At 35.6% G+C, this 25,164-nt stretch overlaps 1 protein-coding gene across 5 annotated transcripts; it reads left to right on the top strand.

Moving 5' to 3' along the window:
- Positions 1 to 395: 395 nt before the first annotated feature.
- Positions 396 to 21,362, top strand: LOC106069456 (sphingolipid delta(4)-desaturase/C4-monooxygenase DES2-like). 5 transcript variants are annotated; one of them, XM_013229119.2, is made up of 3 exons: positions 396 to 664; positions 1,523 to 1,635; positions 19,070 to 20,434. In XM_013229119.2, the coding sequence occupies exon 3, from the start codon at positions 19,070 to 19,072 to the stop codon at positions 20,297 to 20,299; it is 1,230 nt and encodes a 409-aa protein (XP_013084573.1). In that variant the 5' UTR covers positions 396 to 664; positions 1,523 to 1,635; the 3' UTR covers positions 20,300 to 20,434. The 5 variants fall into 5 exon arrangements, 4 of the variants coding, with proteins under 4 accessions (XP_013084573.1, XP_013084571.1, XP_055861449.1 ...); XR_008773904.1 differs by lacking the exon at positions 1,523 to 1,635 and adding an exon at positions 20,436 to 21,362 and having other exon boundaries at positions 398 to 664; positions 19,070 to 20,389; XM_013229117.2 differs by lacking the exon at positions 1,523 to 1,635 and having other exon boundaries at positions 398 to 664.
- Positions 21,363 to 25,164: the final 3,802 nt, after the last annotated feature.

Below are 25,164 nucleotides of genomic sequence, written 5' to 3'. Positions count from 1 at the left end.
TGTTCTGAATTGTATTTCAAGAACTCTGGTATCTCTTAATTTTTTCAGTCGCCTGCTTCGTTACCAACAACACAATATGTATAAAGCACTTAGAAAGTGGGTCAATCCATAAAATGTCGTGATCCTACCCAGGGCAAGTTCACGGCTGGTTGACGTTGACGCTATTTTCTAAAAATACGATCAAGGCTCACCGCCTCACCCTCTTGTACCCCGATTTCCATTCCACGACATTCTTTTCCTTCTTTGACCCGCCCCGCTATCTCCCCCCACCCTGCCTAACTACCCGACTATACACAAACGTTTCGCTTCGTGCCCAAGAATCACGCGTCGACCCACAGCGCGGGAGGTTTTATAAGAGGAAAAAAAAAAAAAGCCGATATTTTGCGACGTCGCGATATTCAGGTGTATTCTGGGTTGTCAGGTGAAGTAGCTGGAGTTGGGCGAGTAGTCGACACTGTGTCACATCGCGCGCGCACACATATACGGTATCTAGGTCCTACTTTTTTCCTCCCCACCCCTATATTTAAAAAAAAAAAACCCTTTAGAATGTTGATTCAACTTAGCTATATATCTTGTGTTCAACATTAAACAAATTCAAGTCTTTCCTTCTGTTTGTTTCATTTCTTGGGGATTTTTTTATTGTTTTCATATATTTTTTGGAAAGGTAGGTAGCTTGCTAGTTATTTTATTTGTATTATTTTATTGCTATTATGCACGCAGATCAGTCTTATTTTGTATAACCAGGGTACTAAATTGCGTCTACTATAGCACTGAAAATGACACCACCCAACTACATCTCTGTCTCTGACAACCTGGCGATGAAAATATTTCAAAGTCTGTACGCGGTTGTCTTGCTATGCGCTTGTCTGTTTTCCTAGATAAGAGACTAGATCGAACGAACGATCATGTAAAAACTTCTCCGGGTAAGAAGGAAGGGTAACTTTAAAAAAACAAAGCTTTTCAAAGGGTGGACTATTTGTACTTCCAAGGTGTAGAATGCAAAAAACAGTTTTTTATTTCGTCATTGATTTTTATTCTTATTGTTTTTGCTAATCTTTAAATAATAATAATGTAAAAAAAAATTAATAGGTTTGTAACATTTGACAAGTAGAAATGTTTGTTTGCTTTAAGACTTTCTCTTGAATGTGATCCTTATTTTTCTTTACTCTATAAGAATGATCTGGAATCATGCGAATAAGAGGATGGTAGAAATGTTATATAAATTGAGGAAAGATATTACATAACTTGTCAAAGGAACTCTGGTTTGCTTGGAAAAAACATTTTTTTGTGTTACATAAAACGCGTACATGCATGACTAAACATACTAAAGATCTACCATGAAATGTCATGGTACTAGTCTATATATCACGCAACACAATTTTGTGAAACAATAAATGTAAATAAAAAATGTTTGTGTGTGTGTGACAGGGTGTTAACAGAAAATCTTTTTATTTTATTTCGTATAATTTGTTGCTAACAAAAAAGAAGTCAAAAAGAATTTAGATTTCATCTCTTTTACCAGGACTGAAAATGCTGTTCCAATTGGCCCAACTAGTACTAGAGAACGATATCATTACGTAGATTCTATGACTATTCCCGAACTCTGCCACAGTTTACTAAATGGGATAGCCTTCTGTAAGTTTGTCAATATACTGATCCCCTCGTATGTTGTATAAAGTTTTCTCAACCATCAAATGTTCGGAACTATGGAAACAGGTGGTCGTTTTATAGGCCATATGATAGTCTTCAGTTATAGTCAATAACCCTTTCATGACTTATAGGGCGGAACTGTAGCGAGGTCGTGTAAACTCCGTTGTCGTACAGTTTTTAGCAGTTCATTTTTGCAAAGCTTCAAGTTGATAGGCCTACTCAGTTAGGATTTACTTTTCAATCAAAGGGATCCACAGTATAGCCTACTGTCGTGACAGACCAGCTTGTTTCTAACCGTTTCCCAATGCAGACACCAATTGTCAGAATACAAACAAGAATATTATCTTTCATGCTCGTTCTTGTATACATCGTTCCCCTTTTTTAATCCGGGAACCTTAAGTCATGCGACTTATAATTATTTTTGAACTCATGGAAAATAAAACACTAGGTTTTACCTATATATATAGGCTACGCCAGGATGTATTTAATATTTTATATTTAATATTTAATCCCTAAAAACACATCGCATCATAAAAAAATATTCATTAAAAAAGTAAAACCCCAAAACGATATGATGAGGTAATAATTAGGACAATTATAAAGAAGTTTGTAATATACTAATCTCCTCATCTGTCTTAAAAGAGGACAACCTTTTTTCCCCCACATTGCCCTATTTATTCCCTCTAAGCCCCTATCAGCATATATAAAGCATTGCATGTGTAGTTTATATATGACAACCATTTCATGGGGCACAGGTTGTAGTACAAATGTACTTAAAGAAAGAACATAATTAGCCGTGGTGAATTACAGTACCTCGACGCGGACGCCGACTTTGGTCACGGTAAAGCGATGTCTCGTAGATTCTCTGCGTCTGTCTGCGTCGAGTTCTCTTCTGAATGAAAGTTTATCACCTAAGAGGTCAAGGCTTTCCGATGTTTGTATGCCAGTCACAATGACAGTATTACCATGCCACCTCCTAGTTTGTCATATTGACATGAGTGTTACAGTTATGGCGTAGCTGGTCCGGGATGAGAGAATATCCCGAGTTCAGATCTCTCTCTCTCTCTCTCCTTACTAATTATATGTAACAATGTTACTTGTATTGACTCGCAGTAAAATAAAATTTATTGGGGACAAATTTTTAAAATGTAAATCTCTGATATATCGTTTATAGCATAGTTTTAATTCTTTTCAATTTGTTTTTCTCATTCTCTTTTTTTTTTTAATTATATGTGATGTCTAAGAATTATTTGATTATCTTGTAAAACTTTTTCATATTTGTGATCAAAGTTTATTATATAATTTCTATCAGTTTCTACCATTTTGATTTAAAATAACCTAATTACATATTTAAAAAAAAATTAATTTTGTATAACAGTAACAGATATATCAAGTGTCTAACCTAGGATTGAATAAGAACGATATGCATGCAGGAGATGTATATTAAATTTAAGCACAATAATATTGCACTTCTGAAAATAATGGATGGGATACTTTTATAAATAGTAGGAGAATTTCCAAATCAGACTTTGAAACCTTAGTATCTCAATTAGATTTTGAACTGGATAAACCAATGAAGCAGTAATTGTAGAAAACTGGACACAGTCCATGAAGAGTTGCCCGAGTAAATGTTGACATTTTTTTCTCAACCCCCGCTACTTTTTTTAAAATCACTTTCTTGATATTTTTCATCCATCAAGGCGGACCGCCCACAATAATCATCCTTGCTTCGCCACTGTTTTGGTCAATAAATATAGACTTCTTCTAAAGGCTGAGCCTATGATGAGAGCTTGGTGTAAACAATACATGTACTTCAAAACAAACTCGTACTATAACGGGTTATCCACTGATAAGAAATAAATGAATCATTTGTTGTAGACATACACCCCCCCTCACACACACACGCACACATATAAAACAAGCTCTTCAATTGAATCACTGTAAAGAATCTACGCAGTTGTAGTATTATTTAACTAATCAGAGAAAATGTGCAAAGTGCATTGATTTGCATAAAAACTATAATGAGTTTACCAGCCCCCCTCCTCCATCCTTTTTACTCTTTTTTCTAGCTATCCATAGCGCCTCAGAGATATGTCTTTCCATTGTTTCTTTAGCAGCCTCTTATCTGTTACTGTTCCTTGCAGAAAGGTCTTCGCAAGTTTTAAGGATTTTATAACAATTCATGGCTGAGCCAGGTATTTAGCCTTTGTCTAGAAATGTACTTTCCAACTCTGTTATAATCCAAGACTTGCAGTCGTATAAGAATTACATTGTTGTAGGACGTGTATAATTAACGGTTCATTACATGTAGTAGAGATGAGCGCGATACATTATCACATTAGTCTGTTCTTTATTGAGGCCTACATTTTGATTAAGATTCGGGTGACATTCATTAATCAATACAATACAGCATCTTAGTAAGGAAAAGAAGATAAAGCGATACGGGGGAAATGTGGAGGCAATAGAAGATATCCTAACTAAATGTAATAAAGTAGAAAAAGTAAAACCAGGAGCGATTGTGAAATAGACTAGATTCACATTGAAAGATTACTTTTGCCAACTATATAACATCATTTATGTGTGTGTGTGCTCCAACAAATATCTTAGAATTCTCATTTTACATTGCTAAAAAGGGCAACACAAATTATCGTATATATAAAAAAGTCATAGCTTATCAATACATTCGTACACCGGATACATCAAGCTAGCTGTCTGTATAGATTTATCCGCCATTGATGGCCAACTCACCAACGAGAAGACACCTGTTCTAATTACTTTGGTTGCTATGTTCCAGTTTCGTTGCCGAGTTACTTAATCGTCTGAAAGTGTTGACACGAGTGTCGCTTTCAGTGTCACAATGTTTTATCAAGTTTTTGCATAAGCACTTACTTTTTCAGGAAATGGAGAACCACAGAAGGATCACACATGCCCAGTGTAAACATAATCTTTTGCGTTAAAAGTATTTCCCATTTATCCCCTTTATAACGAGATATTAAATTAAGTTATTGAATGGTAGATGATAGGCCTACATAGTCTGAGCATAAAATTATAAGTAGGTCTGTATCAAATATTTTATCTACGTTCAATAAGTTAAATGTCGTTAAACGTGTTTTATGGATGTCTTCCTCCTAAGAATGTTCCCCGGGGCGAAACATGTTTTACTCTGTAGATTGTGTCTTTGTAAAACAAGTAAAACAGTTTTCATTCCGGATCTACATTTACACTTTAGGTTCGATCACACATTGGTACCTTTATTGAACTTATTTTTAAATGGGTAGATTGGGTCTAGGCCAATATGACCTGCTTTGGCACACACACACACACACACACACACACACACACACATACTCATATATACATATATACACAGTGCTTTGTTTGTAAATAATAATAAACGTTAAAATACAAGAAAAGTAATAATTTTTCCCCACATTGAAATATATACACCTTATCCTAAACCTATTAACTCTCTTAATTGACGATACCATCGTTGATTGGACCACATTAAATTAAATTAATGTTTAATTCTATAAACTTTTTTGTGTTGTATAAAAAGATCATGCATTTCCCTTTAATCACATACCAAATACAACATTTTCTGATAACAAACGACAAAGCTATTGAAGCTTAATCATAACAGGGGAGTGAAACAGTAAAATATAGAAATCCGTCGTAATGTAAAAAAAAAATAATTACGGAGAGAAAGAGTTAAAAAGACCTACACAGGCGTGGACAATATTTTAAAGATTTCTTCAAGACTTCAATGGAACTGAAACAGTAATAGACTAAGTAGAGTTAATGTCTCAAAATAGAGAGCTATTTAACTATATTGTTACGTATCTAGAGGATTTTGTTGATCAAATGTGACCCTCTATATTGCTTCAACAAGTTCACTTTAGCTTGGATATTTAAAGAAAACTTTCAGGGCCTTATAAAGGCTATTATCAATCTTAAGCTTCTTCCCTCAACATCGTATGTGCATATATTTACGCTCTATTACTCTATATCAACTACTACCACAATTGGGAAAAAAAAAGCCGCTATTGTGTTTGTGCTTTATGCCCGTCCCTGCTTTTGCAACGTTCAGATATCAAAAGCCAGTTGCGTTATTACCAATTGAATTTGTCCGTGCTATTCAGTGTGCTCGAAAGACGGCTAGGTTTTTATTTGGTCCGTAGTAGCTCCCATTTCATCATCGTCTAAGTGATGGTTGAGAGGCTTTAGGTTATTATTTGGTCCGTAGTAGCTCCCATTTCATCATCGTTTAAGTGGTGGTTGAAAGGCTTAGGTTTTTATTTGGTCCGTAGTAGCTCCCATTTCATCATCGTCTAAGTGGTGGTTGAAAGGCTTAGGTTTTTATTTGGTCCGTAGTAGCTCCCATTTCATCATCGTCTAAGTGGTGGTTGAAAGGCTTAGGTTTTTATTTGGTCCGTAGTAGCTCCCATTTCATCATCGTCTAAGTGGTGGTTGAAAGGCTTAGGTTTTTATTTGGTCCGTAGTAGCTCCCATTTCATCATCGTCTAAGTGGTGGTTGAAAGGCTTAGGTTTTTATTTGGTCCGTAGTAGCTCCCATTTCATCATCGTCTAAGTGGTGGTTGAAAGGCTTAGGTTTTTATTTGGTCCGTAGTAGCTCCCATTTCATCATCGTCTAAGTGGTGGTTGAAAGGCTTAGGTTTTTATTTGGTCCGTAGTAGCTCCCATTTCATCATCGTCTAAGTCAGGGGTGGGCAACTTACGGCCCGCGGCCCACATGCGGCCCGACAGAGTGTTTTATGAGGCCCGCGAACACCTACAAAATTCAGGTGTGCCCACAGATCAAACATATAATAAAGGAAAAAAAATTAAATTAAATAATTTAAAATATCTTCTTATGTCTTGAGATATGATGAAGAGGCTAAAGAAACATTGTCTCTGCAAGTTATTCTAAAAAGGTTAGAGCAAATGAAGATTATGCTTGTTTGCAATATTTCTAAACATTTAGTCAAAGACATAAACTCAGGCCAGTATTTATTCAATGCTATGAAGAACTGTGTTGAAAGTATTGAGTTGGCTTGAAACAAGATGGCAAGGGTAACAACTGATGGAGCCCGTGCTTTGACTGAGTAAAACAGTTTTTTTTTTAAATGAATTAAAGAACAATATACCATCTTTAAACTCTACACGGGAAAGTTTGTAAAAACTGCATTGAATATCCAGCATGTTATTGACCCAATTATCAGCGATGTAACTTATCAGAGCTAGGGGACTTAACCACAGGCAGTTCCGAAAAGTACTTGAAGGTGTGGAAACAAAACATTCCGATGTTCGGTACCACAGTGTCCGCTGAGTTAGTGTAGGCAAGGTATTGAGAAGAATATAGGATCTCATGGAAGACATTGTTATGCTCTTTGAGTACATAGACTTTGACTTTGTTACTAATATTTCTAATGAATAGTGAAGATAGACTTCATGTTTTTCTTTGAAATGGGTTGCTCGCACATAAAATGTATGTACATCTTTCCAAAGAAAACTTTTCCATCTCTCCAGGCTAGTAAGTGAAAACAGATTTAATCATTTTCCTTTGCTGAAAGGTTTCTAGAAAAATCGTTGAAAAATACAAGACTTGTTGAATTTGAAATGTAAATTTTAAGACATCAAGATCTTGAAACCAGTTCTCAATATCCTCACTTCACCATTTAGTGCAGAAGCTGATTCCAAATACCTTAAAGCAAATTATGACCTTCCACGGGAGTTTTATGGGTGCCAGAAGCTGTATTTCCACACTTTAAAAAAATTGATGCTAAATTTTTACATTATTTGGGTTCACATAAATCGTGAACAAGCATTTTTTTTTGTTTGGAAAAAAAAAGTGTAAGACTAACTCGATGCTGACAGACTTAATTTGACAGCAGTCAGAAGGATAACAACTAGTTAGCTAGTTCCACCACAGTTCCGTTACCTTATGCCCGACATTTTACATTAATTAAAATAGTATCCTGAAACTGTTACGATAAATTGTTGTGATGTAAAAAGGCAATAACAAAATTTAAAAAAATATTCGTAAAATTAGTTTCAGAAATCGCTAAATCTTGTTGTTATTCCTCAATTGGTAGTGTTTAATACATGTATATTTTCTAAGTTGTAAATACATATTATATATATGCAGCCCCCAATTCCTGATTTTTTTAAAATGCGGCCCTCGAAAGAAAAAGGTTGCCCACCCCTGGTCTAAGTGGTGGTTGAAATATGTTTAAAAGTGCAACCTCTTTTCGTAGTCTTCCGAATGCGTGCCCTTTTAGTTTCAAATATAAATCAATGAATGCACGTAGGATTAATTAATTAGACGTAGCTTGTTATTTTCTGTAATGTCATATGTTCTATGTTATGTTCTATGTTTTATGTTATGCTATATGTTCAATGTTATGTTGTATGTTCTATGTTATATGTTCTATGTTATATGTTCTATGTTATGTTGTATGTTCTATGTTATGTTCTATGTTATGTTCTATGTTATGTTCTATGTTTTATGTTATGCTATATGTTCAATGTTATGTTGTATGTTCTATGTTATATGTTCTATGTTATGTTGTATGTTCTATGTTATGCTATATGCTCAATGTTATGTTGTATGTTCTATGTTATGTTGTATGTTCTATGTTATGTTCTATGTCTTATGTTATGTAACATGTGCTGGTAGTTTCTAGGTTTACTGATAGATCGTGTTTGAAACAAACGTCACGTATGGATTTAAAAGAAAAAAAAAGGTTGGCTAAGGATGGCATATGTGAAATGACATCCGTTTGGGTTTAATTCGAGCTACACTAACGACTCTACATATAGAGCCTACACTCACAACACACATACAATCACATACGCAATTTCACACAACCCAACACACAAACATATCAATCCTTCCTAACCTGACAACGCTTATCTCTTGTATTTCCACTAGCATAGTTATGACAACTTTATCTGCAAGGCTGCTTACACAAGGCTCTGTTAGGATTTTCTTTAACTTCTAGACTACATCCCCATTTTAAAGTATCTCTTTCAGTGTTGATGTTTTGAATACTTACAAAATATATTTTTAAGTCATATTGGCCGGCTTCTCTCAAAATCACCTTCACCTATCCCTTTGACTGATGGACCGTTGGGGTACCACACAGAATCTGTTAACCGTCTTTCTTGTTGAGGGGAAAATAAAAGATCGGCCACTTCAGGAACTGGTGCACGTTGCCATGCTCTGTTCTTTTATTTTCATTATTTACCTGAACTCATTTTATTGTACACTCCACTAAGTCACCTGGGCAGAATTTTTTGTATTACTAATCTAAAGAAATTTGTCGAAATACTTGCAAGTTTAAACCCAAAATAAGAATATGAAAACTAGAATATATTAAGTGCAGATGATTAAGCTCTTAAATTGAAATAATATATTGAAACATTTATCGTTTCTTTAGATCGAGATATAGAAATGATAACGTTATTTAGAATAATTTACATCCAGTTGATGGGAGGGTAATAGAAAAGGAAGGTTCGAGATATCGCATGGGAGATATGGTATGATAGCTAGAGAAAGACAAGGGATTTGAACATCAGAGTGATAGAAAGAGGCAGAACTCCTCATCACAAAGAATAAGAAAAGAGGCCCGAGCTTTTTAGTTTTAGTTGCTATAACTATAAAGTTAGGTTCCAAATTATCGTATAACTATGGCTGATAACACCTAGTCAATCTAAAAGAGTTTGACACTGGAAGCCTATAACAATTTCTGAAAAAGACATGCACAGGTTATATCAGACCACTTCTAGAATATGGTGCCACAGCATTAAACTCAGCAGCCCAAACCAACCGGCGGAAAATATTGAGCTAAAAGATAATGCCAGAAGCAATGAAAACAAAACCCCTCAAAGCAATGGAAGAAATCACCTTCCTGGTCTCTCTGGAGGAATGAAGAGAAATAGGCCTACAATCTTTTTCCAGTACACCAAAATGGAAACTTTAAAGAGGAATCTCTGAACCTCAAAAGAAATATCAGAAATGATAACGAACCTAATTATTGAATCTACCAAACAGTATAATCAGCTACCAGCCAGGGACCTATGCTCTCTTCCTTCTAAAAGAGAATGAGACAACACGTTCCGGAAGCTAAATATATAGACTAGTGAAATTTGCCCTTTTGGAGCATCACCAGACAATGCCGACCATTTCCGTCAAAGCTGAATACTATATCGAGAGGCCCGAACAACACAATGGCCCAAAAAAATCCGTATAGAACAAAAACTATATGGAGATCTGCCTGATCTGGAAACCACTGCGCAGTTCATCGCAGATATAGGACTTCTCGTCTGAACCATTTGACATAACAATGAGAACGAAGGAGGAGAAAGCCTATAAACAATGAAATGATTTAAAACCTGACGTCAAAAGTTAATCATTATAATAGGCTTTCAGTAATTACAACGAAATATTGTTTCTGCCGTTGCACACATTTGTTTCTGGAATTATTTTATATTTTTTGTTTGTTGCTGTAACTAGACGTGTCTATTTGTAAGACTAACAAGATCGAAACGTAATGGCCAAAGTTAATAGCAGTTGTATTGACTCGCAAACTGTGCGGCTAATTGCTCTCTGTTGTCAAAGCATAGAGTGTGCACTGATTGTTAATTGAAAAGGCGAGATCTAGGAACTCAGAAAGTTTTGTTTTCAATGCTGTACATTCATTAAGTTATTTTTGTATGTGAGCAGTGAGCCTTTGGGGAAACACGTTCTCATTGTGTGCAAATGTTTGGTTTCAATACACTGGCTACTTTGAGCGTGTGAAGTGTAAATGTTTACTTTTAAACTTTTTATAAATTCCCCATTCTAAAATTAAAAACTAAAGTTTTCAATGTGTGGCCAATTAGCTAGTAATTCTTTCCCCTAAAATATGCAATATACCGGTACATCAATTGTCAAATTTCTAGGAAAATCGTTGAGCCGTTATCGAGAGCCCTGTCCACCCACCCAACCACCCAGGTTTTGGCTTTTTGACCAATGAAGAATTTACAAGCTGAAAAAGAGATATTGTAAAATAAAAATGCTCGAAAAACAAAGACAAAGATTTTGTCTTATTTATGATAGGCCTACATTTCGTCTCTGAAACACGATCACCCCCCCCCCCCCTGCCCGTGGCAGGAACTCTTGAAATGAGGCTGAGGAGAAACGTACTAGACACACGATTATAAACTAGCTGCCATGGTTACTTTAAGAGGCTGTTAAATTTTTTATTTGTTTTAGTTTTTATTTTGAGTGTTTTTCTTCCGTGATGTGGATTAATCAGTGTACATCATTGCTTGTTGGTGGCCCATGAATTTGACATTTGTCCTAGTATGAAGGTAGTAGCTCTGAATGCGGTAATAGGTCCAGTTCTTTAGAACGGAATTTTTCTTATCGCAATGAATGAATGACTTTCAACAATGCTCGCCATATCTCTTTGTTTGTCAGCCAATCGCAAGATAAACTTGTAAAACGATCTCCCTAGGAAGTCGTCTGCAAAAAAAAAAAAAAAAAGAAAACAAAAACAACTATGACCTTTAGTAGCACTTCCGGTTAGAGAGCTAATTTTTATTTGTTTTGACTAGTGGGATCTTTTAACGTCACAATTTTTATTGTTTGACATTAACACTTTTAAAGCTTATCGTTGACATAGGCTTGTGTCAATGAGTCATTCAATACACGCGCTAAAGAGGCTTTTCCACTATCTTCGTATTTCGTTTCTTCGGCTCTTTGTTTTTGACGTGTCCTTCAAATACTACTCTGGTTGCTCCAGACATATCAGTTATCTATGGGCCAGCTTCTATGTGGTCTTTTTAGTCGAGCCTAGAAACAACACTGTCAAATTACAACATCTTCAGTGCTTTCTGAAATATAGCAAATCTTCCTCTTTCTTTCTTTATCACTCCTATAAATGTACAGTGTCCTCTAACCAGGTACTATAAATATGCAAGGTCCTCCATCCAAGTACTATAAATAAGCCCATACAATGACTTCCACCTGGGTACTACAAATATATGATGTTCTCCATCTGGGTACTACAAATATACAATGTCCTCCATCTGGGTACTATAAATATACAATGTCCTCCATCTGAGTACTATAAATATACAATGTCCTCCATCCGGGTACTATAAATATACAATGTCCTCCATCTGAGTACTATAAATATACAATGTCCTCCATCTGAGTACTATAAATATACAATGTCCTACATCTGGGTACTATAAATATACAATGTCCTCCATCTGAGTACTATAAATATACAAAACCTTCCAGTTACACTAAATGAAAAAAGGAAACAGTACCTATCAAATAACTTCAGGAAAATGTACCCGCCTATTATCTGTAGGGCTCTTAAATTTGAGAACCACTTTGTTTCTTTTTAGATTTTGTTTTCACACTGTCTTTTTACTCTTTTGATTTAATTGTAGAAAAGAGTGTTGAAATAAAGGACGCAGAATTCCCTCATTCACCAGGATAGGCGAACAAAACACACACACGCACACACACAATTATGAACACTTTTCCCTCATACGCTCTGAATAATCCATGCATCCTTAAACTCTACTTTTCAAACCTTAGCATAATACAATAACGGATGCTTATCTTTGTAATTTTTAAAACGCATGTGGCTCCGGGAACAAATTCATTTTGTCTTTAATATATATATATTTTAATGTAAGGTGTATGTATGTATGAATGTAGGTACATGTCCCACATAGAAATAAGAACCATTAAATAAATCGGTAAAACCCGTCTTCGCAGTATTTTATATTTAATGTAAATATGTCGACTGAACGGGTAAACCCATTTTCACACTCTACTTTTATTTTAGTGTCAAAATAAAAAAAATGGAAAAAAAAACAAAACATTCTCTATGTTTGACATAGTTCTAAATCAATCCACTTGATCAGTAAACTAGGAACGCAGGCAGCGAGTCATATTCAGCTAGTAGGTCTATTGAATAATTATTGGTTGTGTAAAAACCTTCCGAAAAAAGTACAATCTTGACATCTGAGAATTGTCAATCCTTTCAAATTTTCACAAGTAGTTAAACAAAAAAAAAAAAACTGCAACAATTGTCAGTCTTTTGAAAGCATGTCATTGAAATTTAAAAAATAAATCCAAACATTGTATAAGAAGACGATTTGTATCGATTTGTCCACTTTCGTTATCTTGCTACTGTTGCCTTCAATGTAGACCCCCCATGCAATTATGGCAATAAACGAGCTGCCTTTTTAAGTTTGTTTTCAAAACGGTTTAGACTTAGGATATGCATACAACATGCATATTTAATGTATAAACACTTTCCGAGTTCTTTTTTCACACACTCTTTCGTAATCTTTTGATTAAATTGTAGAGAAGAGTGTTGAAATAAAGGGCACCTATAAAGGTGTCAACATTTTAAAACATAGTTTGAACACTTTGACAACGATATTGACATTGGATTTACCCAATTTGTGTGTGTCTCTCTCTCACTATTTCTCTCTCTCTCTTTTTTTCTTTCTCTCTGTATGTATGATGAATTAGAAAGATCAGGCCTACAAACGGACAGCGGATTGTAGGCTTGTGTTTACATTAAATAACAAGTCATCTTTTAGAGGACCATTAAAAAATGTATAGTTTTATTTTTTTTAGAATGCTTATACCATTTAAAAAAATACTGAGCGCCGCCTGAAGGGAAATGTTTTACTGCATGGAATACTGCACTCCTCCTGAATCTTCGGACATACAGACAGCTTACTCGGCGCAAGAAAACACAAATAGTATACAGATAAAAATAAAACAAAAAACTGGCAAATTCAAGTTGAAGCAGTAGCAGCAAGACATATAGAGTGTGAAAGTGTGACATATCTGACTTTTGCTTGGTTTTTATACCCAGAATCTGTGTTTAAAACTTAGTTTGATAAATGTGAGCGCAATAGATTAGAACTTAGGCTGCCGCTAATTTTCTTTACACGCACGCCTCTGCCTGTCAGCTTTCGATTGGTATTATAGATCGCGGTCTGTTGTAAGGTACGAGGCCCTGTCAACATGAAACCCTTTTCTTATGGTACTACCTGTACTCCGTAAATCCAACCTTACCCCTGCTTTCTTCCTCACTTTGTATTTTCCTTTTTGTTTTCAATACCAAAGTCTTTGAGGGCCATAAATACTCGTGGCCGATCTACCAAAGTCTTTGAGGGCCATAAATACTCGTGGCCGATCTACCAAAGTCTTTGAGGGCCATAAATACTCGTGGCCGATCTACCAAAGTCTTTGAGGGCCATAAATACTCGTGGCCGATCTACCAAAGTCTTTGAGGGCCATAAATACTCGTGGCCGATCTACCAAAGTCTTTGAGGGCTATAAATACTCGTGGCCGATCTACCAAAGTCTTTGAGGGCCATAAATACTCGTGGCCGATCTACCAAAGTCTTTGAGGGCCATAAATACTCGTGGCCGATCTACCAAAGTCTTTGAGGGCCATAAATACTCGTGGCCGATCTACCAAAGTCTTTGAGGGCCATAAATACTCGTGGCCGATCTACCAAAGTCTTTGAGGGCCATAAATACTCGTGGCCGATCTCCTAAAGTCGAACATTTGGATCAGTTTCCTTCTCTCTCGAGTCTCGTGCTAGATAAAAGAGAGAGGGGGGGGGGACTGCTAGTGAGTTACAATATACAACTGGATCGATCATCTGGAAGCAAGGGTAGGCTGATGTCTTTGTCCTTTAGCTTACTGATTGTTAGAAATGTCAACGCTTTTAGAGAGGAAAAAAAAAGGAGACTGCAACACTAATGTAGGTGACTTCCTGTGTTTTTCCACAATTGTTAAATATTTCTCATTTTAAATAGACGGTGAGTTTCCTAAAAGAATAAGGGTATTTCTTCAAATAATAAAGTATTTTAAATATCTTTCACAAAGCAGTCCATAGTCAGTGGACACTAATCAGTGATCTCCACACAGAAAGCACCAATAAGTGGTTCTCAAAATGATTCTTGTATAGTGCATTCACAGAAGTCTCTAACAATGATCATTCATTATACAGTGGTTTGGGCTTAAATTTCATTTTATAATCTAAAAAAAATATGTTCGTGCTAAAAATATAATACCCAGTCCCTACCATTGTTTCAACACTAGTTCGTACACAGATTCAACTCTTTTTGTCTCAATGCTCAGGGATCGGTCAACACTGCTAGTTGGCAAAGTCCAACTAACTTCTTTCCAGAGTAAACTCCTTATATTTTTCATTCTTAAAAATTTTCAAAATGATAAATAATGAACGGTTAAAAAGTTCCTTTGACACCGGGCGAAATCAAGCCGACCAGAGAGTTGCAACAGAGAGACCTAACAGAGAGAAGGTAAAATATGGTCAAACGACCCCATGCTGCTCAGTGTTTGTAAAAAAACTCTTATCGGGTCTATTGTAAATCACCCCCCCCCCCCACACACACACACACAGTCAGTCAACAAAAGAAACGAAGGAAGCTTAGGTCGTAAAACAACAGGACGTTAAGTTGGAAGTCGTTGGGGATGCGCGCATGTAGGTCGTGGTTTACAAATTGAGGGGAGGGGGGAGAACATATGCAGGGACAAGTTGACATTTAGATTACTTCCCCCCCCCCCTCCCCCGTTACTGTATGCAGTTATTGGTTGGGCGTTTGCTAAAGATAAATAAATTATTTCGATCATTTATTCTTCTAGCCTATTACTTGTGAGCTCAATACATGATTTTATGTTCAAATAGATGCACTGACGGATTTATGCACTTGTTTTATTGACTACACTATATACATAGACATACATTAATATCGTGGTAACGCGCTCACTAGTTAGTCACGCTGGAGCTCTGTGTAGCAATGAAAGGTAGGTGGTTTGAACACATGAAGGGACCACTACATCTTGGTCTATTCCATTCTTCTCTCAGGAGAGCACGTACACATGTTGAACAAAAGGTCGCCAGGAAAAAAAAAAGTTGGATGAACAATGGGAGAGTGATTGTTTATCCTTAATTTTATTCAGTTTATGTAACACATAGCTCTCTTCCGCTTCTCTCTTTCTCTCTCTCTTTCTTTCTCTCTCTTTCTCTCGCTGTCTCTCTATCTTTCTCTCTCTCTCTCTCTGTCTCTCTATCTTTCTCTCTCTCTCTCTCTCTTTATCTTTTTCTCTCTCTCTTTCTCTCTCTCTATCTTTTTTTCTCTCTCTCTCTCTATCTTTTTCTCTGTATCTTTCTCTATCTTTCTCTCTCTCTCTTTCTCTCTTTTTCTCTCTCTCTTTCTCTCTCTCTTTCTCTCTCTCTTTTTCTCTCTCTTTCTCTCTCTTTCTTTTTCTCTCTCTCTTTCTCTCTCTCTCTCTCTCTTTAGTATAAATGTATGATTAGAAAACTATATACCTGAATGGACTGACAGACGTTGCCGTTGAGCAAGATGACTGAGTAAAGGAGAGACCATTGAAAGCTGTACTTATTACAAACAAATACAATTATTTTAAAAAAAAAGGGGGGGGGCTTTATATCTCCCTCTTCCACATCACTGACAAAACTCTGGTGTCCAGTCAACAGTGTTTTCATCTTATCACTCTTGCGTATGGTAACAATCATCGCATCACCAGACTGTCACCTTCACCTACCTGTTGGACCGTTGGGACAGCACACACGATCAGTCGAACGTCTTTCTCGTTCCTCTCTTGTCTTTCGCCTTGATTACTGCAGGAAGGTATTTTCGAGCATTGAGTGAGGACCTCGTGATATGGCCATACAGTTTGCGTTTCCTGACGGGTTCACAACAAACATAGGTAGCAATCTCCACACTACCATCAGCCGGTGTAAACTATCAATCAAATTTGTTATGAGACTTCATATTGCCAGGTTTTTTTTTTCCTGCTGTATACTATTTCGTATTCTGTGCCAAAGAAAATTAACCTACTGTTTTTTTTTTCAGCTGTTCCATTCTGACACACAATGTTTGTTTATGTTGTGGCCATATGAGCTGTTCCATTCTGACACACAATGTTGGTTTATGTTGTGGCCATATGAGCTGTTCCATTCTGACACACAATGTTGGTTTATGTTGTGGCCATATGAGCTGTTCCATTCTGACACACAATGTTTGTTTATGTTGTGGCCATATGAGCTGTTCCATTCTGACACACAATGTTGGTTTATGTTGTGGCCATATGAGCTGTTCCATTCTGACACACAATGTTGGTTATGTTGTGGCCATATGAGCTGTTCCATTCTGACACACAATGTTGGTTATGTTGTGGCCATATGAGCTGTTCCATTCTGACACACAATGTTGGTTTATGTTGTGGCCATATGAGCTGTTCCATTCTGACACACAATGTTGGTTTATGTTGTGGCCATATGAGCTGTTCCATTCTGACACACAATGTTTGTTTATGTTGTGGCCATATGAGCTGTTCCATTCTGACACACAATGTTGGTTTATGTTGTGGCCATATGAGCTGTTCCATTCTGACACACAATGTTGGTTATGTTGTGGCCATATGAGCTGTTCCATTCTGACACACAATGTTGGTTATGTTGTGGCCATATGAGCTGTTCCATTCTGACACACAATGTTGGTTTATGTTGTGGCCATATGAGCTGTTCCATTCTGACACACAATGTTGGTTTATGTTGTGGCCATATGAGCTGTTCCATTCTGACACACAATGTTGGTTTATGTTGTGGCCATATGAGCTGTTCCATTCTGACACACAATGTTGGTTTATGTTGTGGCCATATGAGCTGTTCCATTCTGACACACAATGTTGGTTTATGTTGTGGCCATATGAGCTGTTCCATTCTGACACACAATGTTGGTTTATGTTGTGGCCATATGAGCTGTTCCATTCTGACACACAATGTTGGTTTATGTTGTGGCCATATGAGCTGTCTGTTCTAAGAGATCCAATGAACAATCTGGCAAGATGTTTACCTTCTCATTTCCCTTCATTAAGTCCAAAATCTGTGCTTAGTAATACTGATACCTATAATTCCCTCTGTTGTATAACCCAGATCTAGTTTTAAACCGATATTGTGAATATTTAATGTCGCGTTTCACTCAGCAACTTTCCCGGTGAACTTTCAGTATATTCCCCGCCCCCCCCCCCCCCACTTGCACGGGAACATCTATCTATTCATGTTTTAATGATGTTTCTCACGTAATACTGGCTCGATATGAATCAAATGAATTGAAGGAGAATGAGTCTTTGTAAGCTCGTAGTATTGAGTTTATGAAGCTAAAATAAGATTTGTTCGTATGTCTGTGTGTTAAACATTCACTTATTTCATAACAACATTTAAATACATCTTCATCATAGGTTCTCAATTATTTGATAATGAATGTAGGTCTTCATTTGAACGCCTCACTAAGAAAGCGCCGGGAAGAACAAACAGAGAACCGCTCATATAATCAGCTGTAACAGCAGTAATGTAATCATTGTTAATGAATGTAAAAAAAATTTTTTTTTAAATATTTTTTTATTTACTAGGTGTTTGCTTATTCCAATTACAAACTAATTATATGTATGTGTGTGTGTGTGTGTGTGTGTGTATGTGTGTGTGTGAAACGTTTCAAACAATAAAAGAAAGACCCAGTCATAATTTGATCAGACACTTTCTGACACGATAAAAAGCAAGGAAAAAAAAAGTTTTTGAAATCTCAGTAATCATATATCTAATCGATATTTACACCAACAATCGATAACTTACTGGGAAACGGATTTAAAAACGCAAGGGTTGTAAACAGGCAATATGCGCAACTTTTTGGGACAAGTCTGAACAACATTCGCTGTATAGTAGAACGTCTAAAAATGAGACTATAGAATTTATAGAAAGCATATTAACATCTAAAAAGGTTTTGAATATGACTTGGAACTCTGCAGTGCACGTGAATATCGTATTTAATTTTGTGTATCCAATATAAAATAGGGATTACCATTAGCAGGTTTTCCATAGCATATAAAAAAAAACTTGTTTTTACATGCGACATATACAATAACCTGCAACACACCAAATGTTTAGTGAAAGTGAGTCATGGAAACGAGATTGATTAGTGTATGATTTAGTCATAAATCAACAAATATGTGTAGTACATAGTAGGCCTATGTATAGTACATGCATTTCTGCACTATGCTACGCGTGTTTCCACGGACGGTAAACAAAAACAAAGGGTTATACACATTCAAAACATCCTAACCCACAAATGAATTGAAAGTCAATATTTTTGCGCGTCTTGGAGAAGGTCTTAAAAGCCTCTAGACGTCAGTTTGATATCAACATTGTAATGCACAGAAACAATAACTGAGTAAAGAACTGACTTTTGACAACGGATCCAAGACAGTAAATGTCGTGATATACTTCGTTTCTGCCATTAGATTTGTATCTAAATACTTTCCCTTTTATACTATTTCAGATGTCGACGATTACTAAAATGAACGGCCATGCCAATGGTATGAACGGGATCAAATCAGATAACAATCATGTAACCAAGACAGCCAACGGAAAAGGTCAATTAGCAAAAGCAGCCAACGGCAATCACATTTTAGCAAAGACAGCAAACGGCAATCATTCAGCAAAGACAGCCAATGGCAATCACAACGCGCCCAAAAAAGACATTCGTAAAATTCTCAAGATACCAGACGACCCGTTCAAGTGGTTCAACAGTTTCATCACTCTCAAAACCAAAATTGAAAATGATGAAGACTATTGTATGTACACTGGCGAGCCCCATACGGGAAGGCGGCAAGAGATTCTAGACAAACATCCAGAAATAAAGAGCCTGATGGGACCCGACATTTGGATTGTCGTCCCTACTTCTATTTGTGTAATCTCGCAGTTTATACTTTGCTGGCTTCTAAAAGACGCGTCTTGGCCTTTTCTGATGTTCATGGCTTATTGTATTGGGGGAGTGTTCAATCATTCGTTAGGATCTGCTATTCATGAAATTGGGCACAATCTAGCTTTCGGGCATGGGAGATTGGCCTGGATGAACCGTGTACTCAGCCTGTGGTGCAACTTACCTATTGGTGTCCCGATGGCCATCACGTACAAAAAGTACCACGCTGACCACCACCGATACCTTGGCGAGGAGTACCAAGATGTGGATATTCCCACTCGGCTGGAATCTTGGCTCTTCAAGCGCCCGGTCACAAAGATGATCTGGCTCATTTTTCACCCTATCCTCCACTCCATCCGCCCTTTTTACAAGAGCCCCAAGCCCCTGACCGGGTGGGAGACAATCAACACCATCGTCCAGTTCGCCTACGATATCCTAATCTTTCAGCTGTTCGGAATTAAGCCTGTGGTGTACATGGTGGCCGGAACCTTAATGGCCCTTGGCCTCCATCCATTGGCTGGCCACTTCATTTCAGAGCATTACCTCTTCACGGCAGGCCAGGCCACACACTCTTACTACGGCCCGCTGAACTTCATCCTGTACAACGTCGGCTACCACAACGAGCACCATGACTTCCCCTACATCGCCTACACCAGACTGCCGGAGTTGAAGAGGATAGCTCCGGAATACTACGATAACTTGCCGTACCACAGTTCCTGGATTAAAGTCGTTTGGGATTTTATTTTTGACGATAACATGGGACCTCACGCTCATGGTGTTGGATTCGTTAAGAAGGAGATGTTATAACAACTGAAATCATGCCCATAATATATATAGACTGGTCAATACTGAAGCTGTTAGCAAGTCAGGGAGGGGATTTAAAAAAACCCAGGTCTTGTATATATATATATATATATATATATATATATATATATATATATATATATATATATATATATATATATATATATATATATATATACATTTGAAGAAAAACACAGTTCGGAATTATCATTGAATATCTGCTTAAAATATTTATCTTCGTAGGAAGTTTGAATTGGATACAATTGTACATGAATGAAAAGAACAATTTGGTAAAGTCCTCGTTTACAGTCATGTTTATGCTTTACACTTTTTATTTTTATTTGTTTGCTTGAAGTAACCAAAACAAAGAAGATCAGATCCATCCATTATTTTATCTTTCAGTGTGCTGTTTATTTTGTCTACATGTTTGATACGTTCACGCTGTTTGCATTTTCTCTAGCATCAGTACGGGCGTCTCGTTACAAATCTATATTTGATGTTCTATTCAAATGCCTATCTATATAAGATTATTTTAGTCTACATTTTCCGTGAAAATATACATTTTTTTATAATAAAAAGTAATTTCACTTCGAAAATTGAGTCACATATCTACGATATACACCACCATATTCCCTAAACTCTTGTAAAGTGTGAAAACATTCCAGAACATTCCTGTGCTTACTTATTTACTTTGGTAGTAAGTTAAAACAATGCTGCAAATTCACCCAACATTTACAATGCACAATACAAAGTGAACACTTGACAGTTAACGAATGAGATTCTGCTCACCTTTGAATCTGAACACGACGTTTCATGCTCCACAAATTGATTTACAGTTTGATGTCTTCATTAAATGAACAGCCAATGTGGTCATAAAGTGAGCGGGGCTGTTTTTGTACACATAAGCTTGGGGTAAACTAAAAGCAGCTTAGTTCATGGCACAGGACTATAATATTTGGTAACTCTAATGATCTAGACTTCTATACATTTAAATAGATTGCTTCATTTAAAGAAGTCATGTGATGGAAGTCAATTTCAGACTATAAGAGGTGGTTGGTTTTTTTTTTGTCTTCTCTGTCCGCAACCTTACATTGAATTTAAAAAACTGAACTCCATTTAATCAATCCAGATTTTTAAAAATGTATTTGCTTAGCAACATTTGTGTGTGTATGTGTGTAACTAAAAGTAAAAATGTAATGACGTTATAACCACAGACCTAGATATAATATATATAGGTCAGTGGTTATGACACTGTTGATCTACTTGTAAATGAAATAAATATTTGCAATAATAGATAAAATGCATAAAAACTTTAGTGGCTTTGTGAAAGGAACAAAAAATATTTATTTTTATTTACTGACATTGCCTTTTTTTAAAGCATATATTTATTTGATATTTTGTATTATTATTATTGTATATTAACTATTGACGTTTATACACCAAAATAATTATATTACAAATATTTTTTTTTAATAGTATTGCTCATATACATCAATAGCATTTCAGGATTTCTGAAAAGAAGAAACTCTATGCATGGATAGTTGATCAGCTTGTACAATGTTTAAAACAAGCTAGCGTCTTACATTTCACAGAAAACAAATGCTCGGGGTGTTCTGAAACATTACTTTAAACGTTGTATTGAACATTTTAATTTCTGTATCAGAGTCTTGTTTTGGAAATTAAAAAAAAAAACTATTTTCCCTGCGAAAAAAAAACCAACAACAAACAAACAATAATCTTTCTAATAATAATTATGATAAAATAAAATGTATTTTATAACTTAATGCTGTAATTCTTAACCTTATATTGCCGTTTATTAGCATTGTAGACTTGACTAGGGTACTGAGGGAGAAACACATCTTAAGATATATCGACATTGCCACCAAAGAATTCGAAATTACTATTTTATTTATTATACAAATACTATAGCTATTACTGAGTGTAAGACACAATTTTAAAATCTCTCACCTTCCCACCAAAGAATGTGAAATAAACAATAAATATATTCTTTAAATATAGAGATATACTTTTATGTTTTCTTGTTTTAATTTTTGTTCTTTTTTTTTAGGTAGTGCTTTGGCTCTTTAATTCAATTTAAATTGTTATTTTTTAGATTTTTTGTTCAATAACTTTATGCTGGTATTATTTATGGAAAATACTTACTAAGCATTTACTGTTCAACTAAATTATATAAATAAATCTATGAATTAAAAAAAAAAAGACTCTACATGTTGTATTTTTGCAAGTATGGTAATTGTTTTGTTTTTTTTTTCCTTTTTTACACATTTGAGTCAAAATGCTAAAACTGCAAATATATTCACAATTGCCATAATTCTATTAGTCATGCATTCAGAGATCGATAATCCATACTATTTATGTAGGCCTAGATTTAAGTAAATAAAAAGAAAACTATTTTAGATTTAGATTAACCAGATCTACCTTAGTCAACACTAAACTTAAAAAAGAAACAACAGTCATAATCAATCATCACACTTTAGATCAAAGCAACTTAAAAAATAACCTAACATACACATCCATAACACTAAAGAAGATTACCCATCACAAATGGAAGTTCTCAATCAGACACAGCAGAAATAAATACCTATCACTGTTAATATTAATAGCAGGAGATGTAGAGTCAAATCCAGGGCCTAGATCTAAAGATAGATGCAACATCTGCAAAAAAGTATGCACCATGAAACAGAAAGCCATTCAATGTGACACCTGCAATGAATGGTACCATGCATCATGTCTCCATATGAATACACCTGTGTATTATGCCTTAGGCAACAAAGATGCATCATGGCACCGTGTACCGTGTGGGTTACCTCAGTTTACATCAGGACTGTTTGATTCCTTTGATGCAGACACTTCTAACCCATACAACATCCTAAACACCATCCCAAACCAAACTCACCAACCACTAGCCAGATCCACTCCTGTTAAACCTATATCTACTAAAATTAATACAACAGCCTCACTAAACAAACCTACTAAAGAAGTAACACCAAAATACCTTAAAACCTTAATAATAAATTTTCAAAGCATTAGGAACAAAACAGCAGACTTAGAAATTTTATTAGAATGTGAGAAACCAGACATAATTGCAGGCACAGAAACTTGGCTACATCCTGAAATTTATAATGCAGAAATTTTCAATAGTAATTATGAAATTTTTAGAAAAGATAGGGCTGATAATCATGGAGGAGTTCTTTTAGCAATAAAAAACACTCTTATAGCAGAAGAAATTACCTTACCTAACTCAAAAAATATAGAATCAACATTTTGTAAAATTAATACCACCTCAACATCCCTAATAATAGGCAGCATTTACAGACCACCAAATTCTAGTTTAGAATACATGCAGGAACTATGTAATCAGATTACGACTCTTAAAGAGACAAATAAAAATGCAGTTTTTTGGATTATGGGTGATTTCAACCTACCTGATATAAATTGGAAAACACTAACCATAGATAAACACCAAAACCTTAAGGACATAAATGAGCTTTTCATAGAAACTTTACACAACCTAAGTTTAGATCAAATCATTAAAAAGCCAACTAGATTAAACAACACATTAGATCTCTTCTTAACCAACAGACCTGGATTAGTAGTTGATTATGATATTATCCCTGGTCTATCAGACCATGAGATCATAAAAATACACAGTCAGATAAAAGCAGTAGCCAATATAAAACCCAAAAGAAAAATCTTACTCTGGAATAAATGTAACCTAACACAACTACACCAAGCTGCATTAAACTTTCAACAAACATTCTTATTAGAAAAAGACATTAACCAACCAGTCGACCTCTGGAATTTCATTAAAAACCATCTTAAAAGCATTATAGAAAATCAAATACCAACTAAATACACATCAAACAAAATAAATAAATGCTGGTTTAATAATAGACTAAAGAAGCTTTGTAAACAGAAGGAAAACCTATATAGAAAATTTAAAGAAACTAATGCAGAAAGAGTTTACAAAAAGTATATAAAAATTAAACACTTAACCCAAAAAGTAAGCAGACAGCTGCAGAGTGAATACATAAACAATGTAATATCTAAAGACAACAACAAAAACCTATGGTCATACATTAAGTCTAAGAAAATGGAAACAACAGGCGTAGCGCCATTAAAAGATGAACATAACATAATACATAATGAAAATGAAACTAAAGCAAACATTCTAAACAAATACTTTGCATCAGCATTCTCAGCCCCAGGAGACAAAGACATATTACTGAATTTGAACCAAGTAGACAACATAGAAGATATAGTAGTACAAGAAAATGGAATTCAAAAACTATTAGCCAACACCAAACCAAATAAAGCTTCTGGACCTGATGGTATTCCAGCTAGATTACTCAAAGAACTAAGTAATGAGCTAGCCCCAGTGTTCAAAATATTCTTTCAGGCTTCACTTAACCAGGGCAGAGTACCAAAGGACTGGAAAGAAGCTAATGTCACCCCCCTATTTAAAAAAGGAGAAAAATCTGACCCAGGAAACTACAGACCAGTATCACTTACCAACATCACATGTAAAATCCTAGAACACATAATATGTAGCAACATTATAAACCACTTAGACAAACATAATGTCCTCACACCATACCAACATGGCTTTAGGAAATATAGATCATGTGAAACACAACTAATAGGACTAATTGATGATTTTTCAAAAGGTTTAGATAATAGCGAACAAATAGATGCTATCTTACTAGATTTTTCTAAGGCTTTTGACAAAGTTCACCACCATAGTTTGCTTAAAAAATTAAAATATTTCGGCATTAATGGTCCACTGCATCAGTGGATTAAAGACTTTCTGATAGGGAGAGAACAAACTGTAATAATAAATGGCTCTA

This window comes from Biomphalaria glabrata, chromosome 1, assembly GCF_947242115.1.
Source record: "Biomphalaria glabrata chromosome 1, xgBioGlab47.1, whole genome shotgun sequence".
Lineage (NCBI taxonomy): Eukaryota > Metazoa > Mollusca > Gastropoda > Planorbidae > Biomphalaria > Biomphalaria glabrata.
Note: the sequence above shows the minus strand (reverse complement) of the source record. Positions and strands in the feature narration are given on the sequence as shown.

Coding starts and splice junctions, on each gene's coding strand:
- LOC106069456 (XM_013229119.2), top strand. CDS start 19,070: ATGTCGACGATTACTAAAATGAACGGCCATGCCAATGGTATGAACGGG.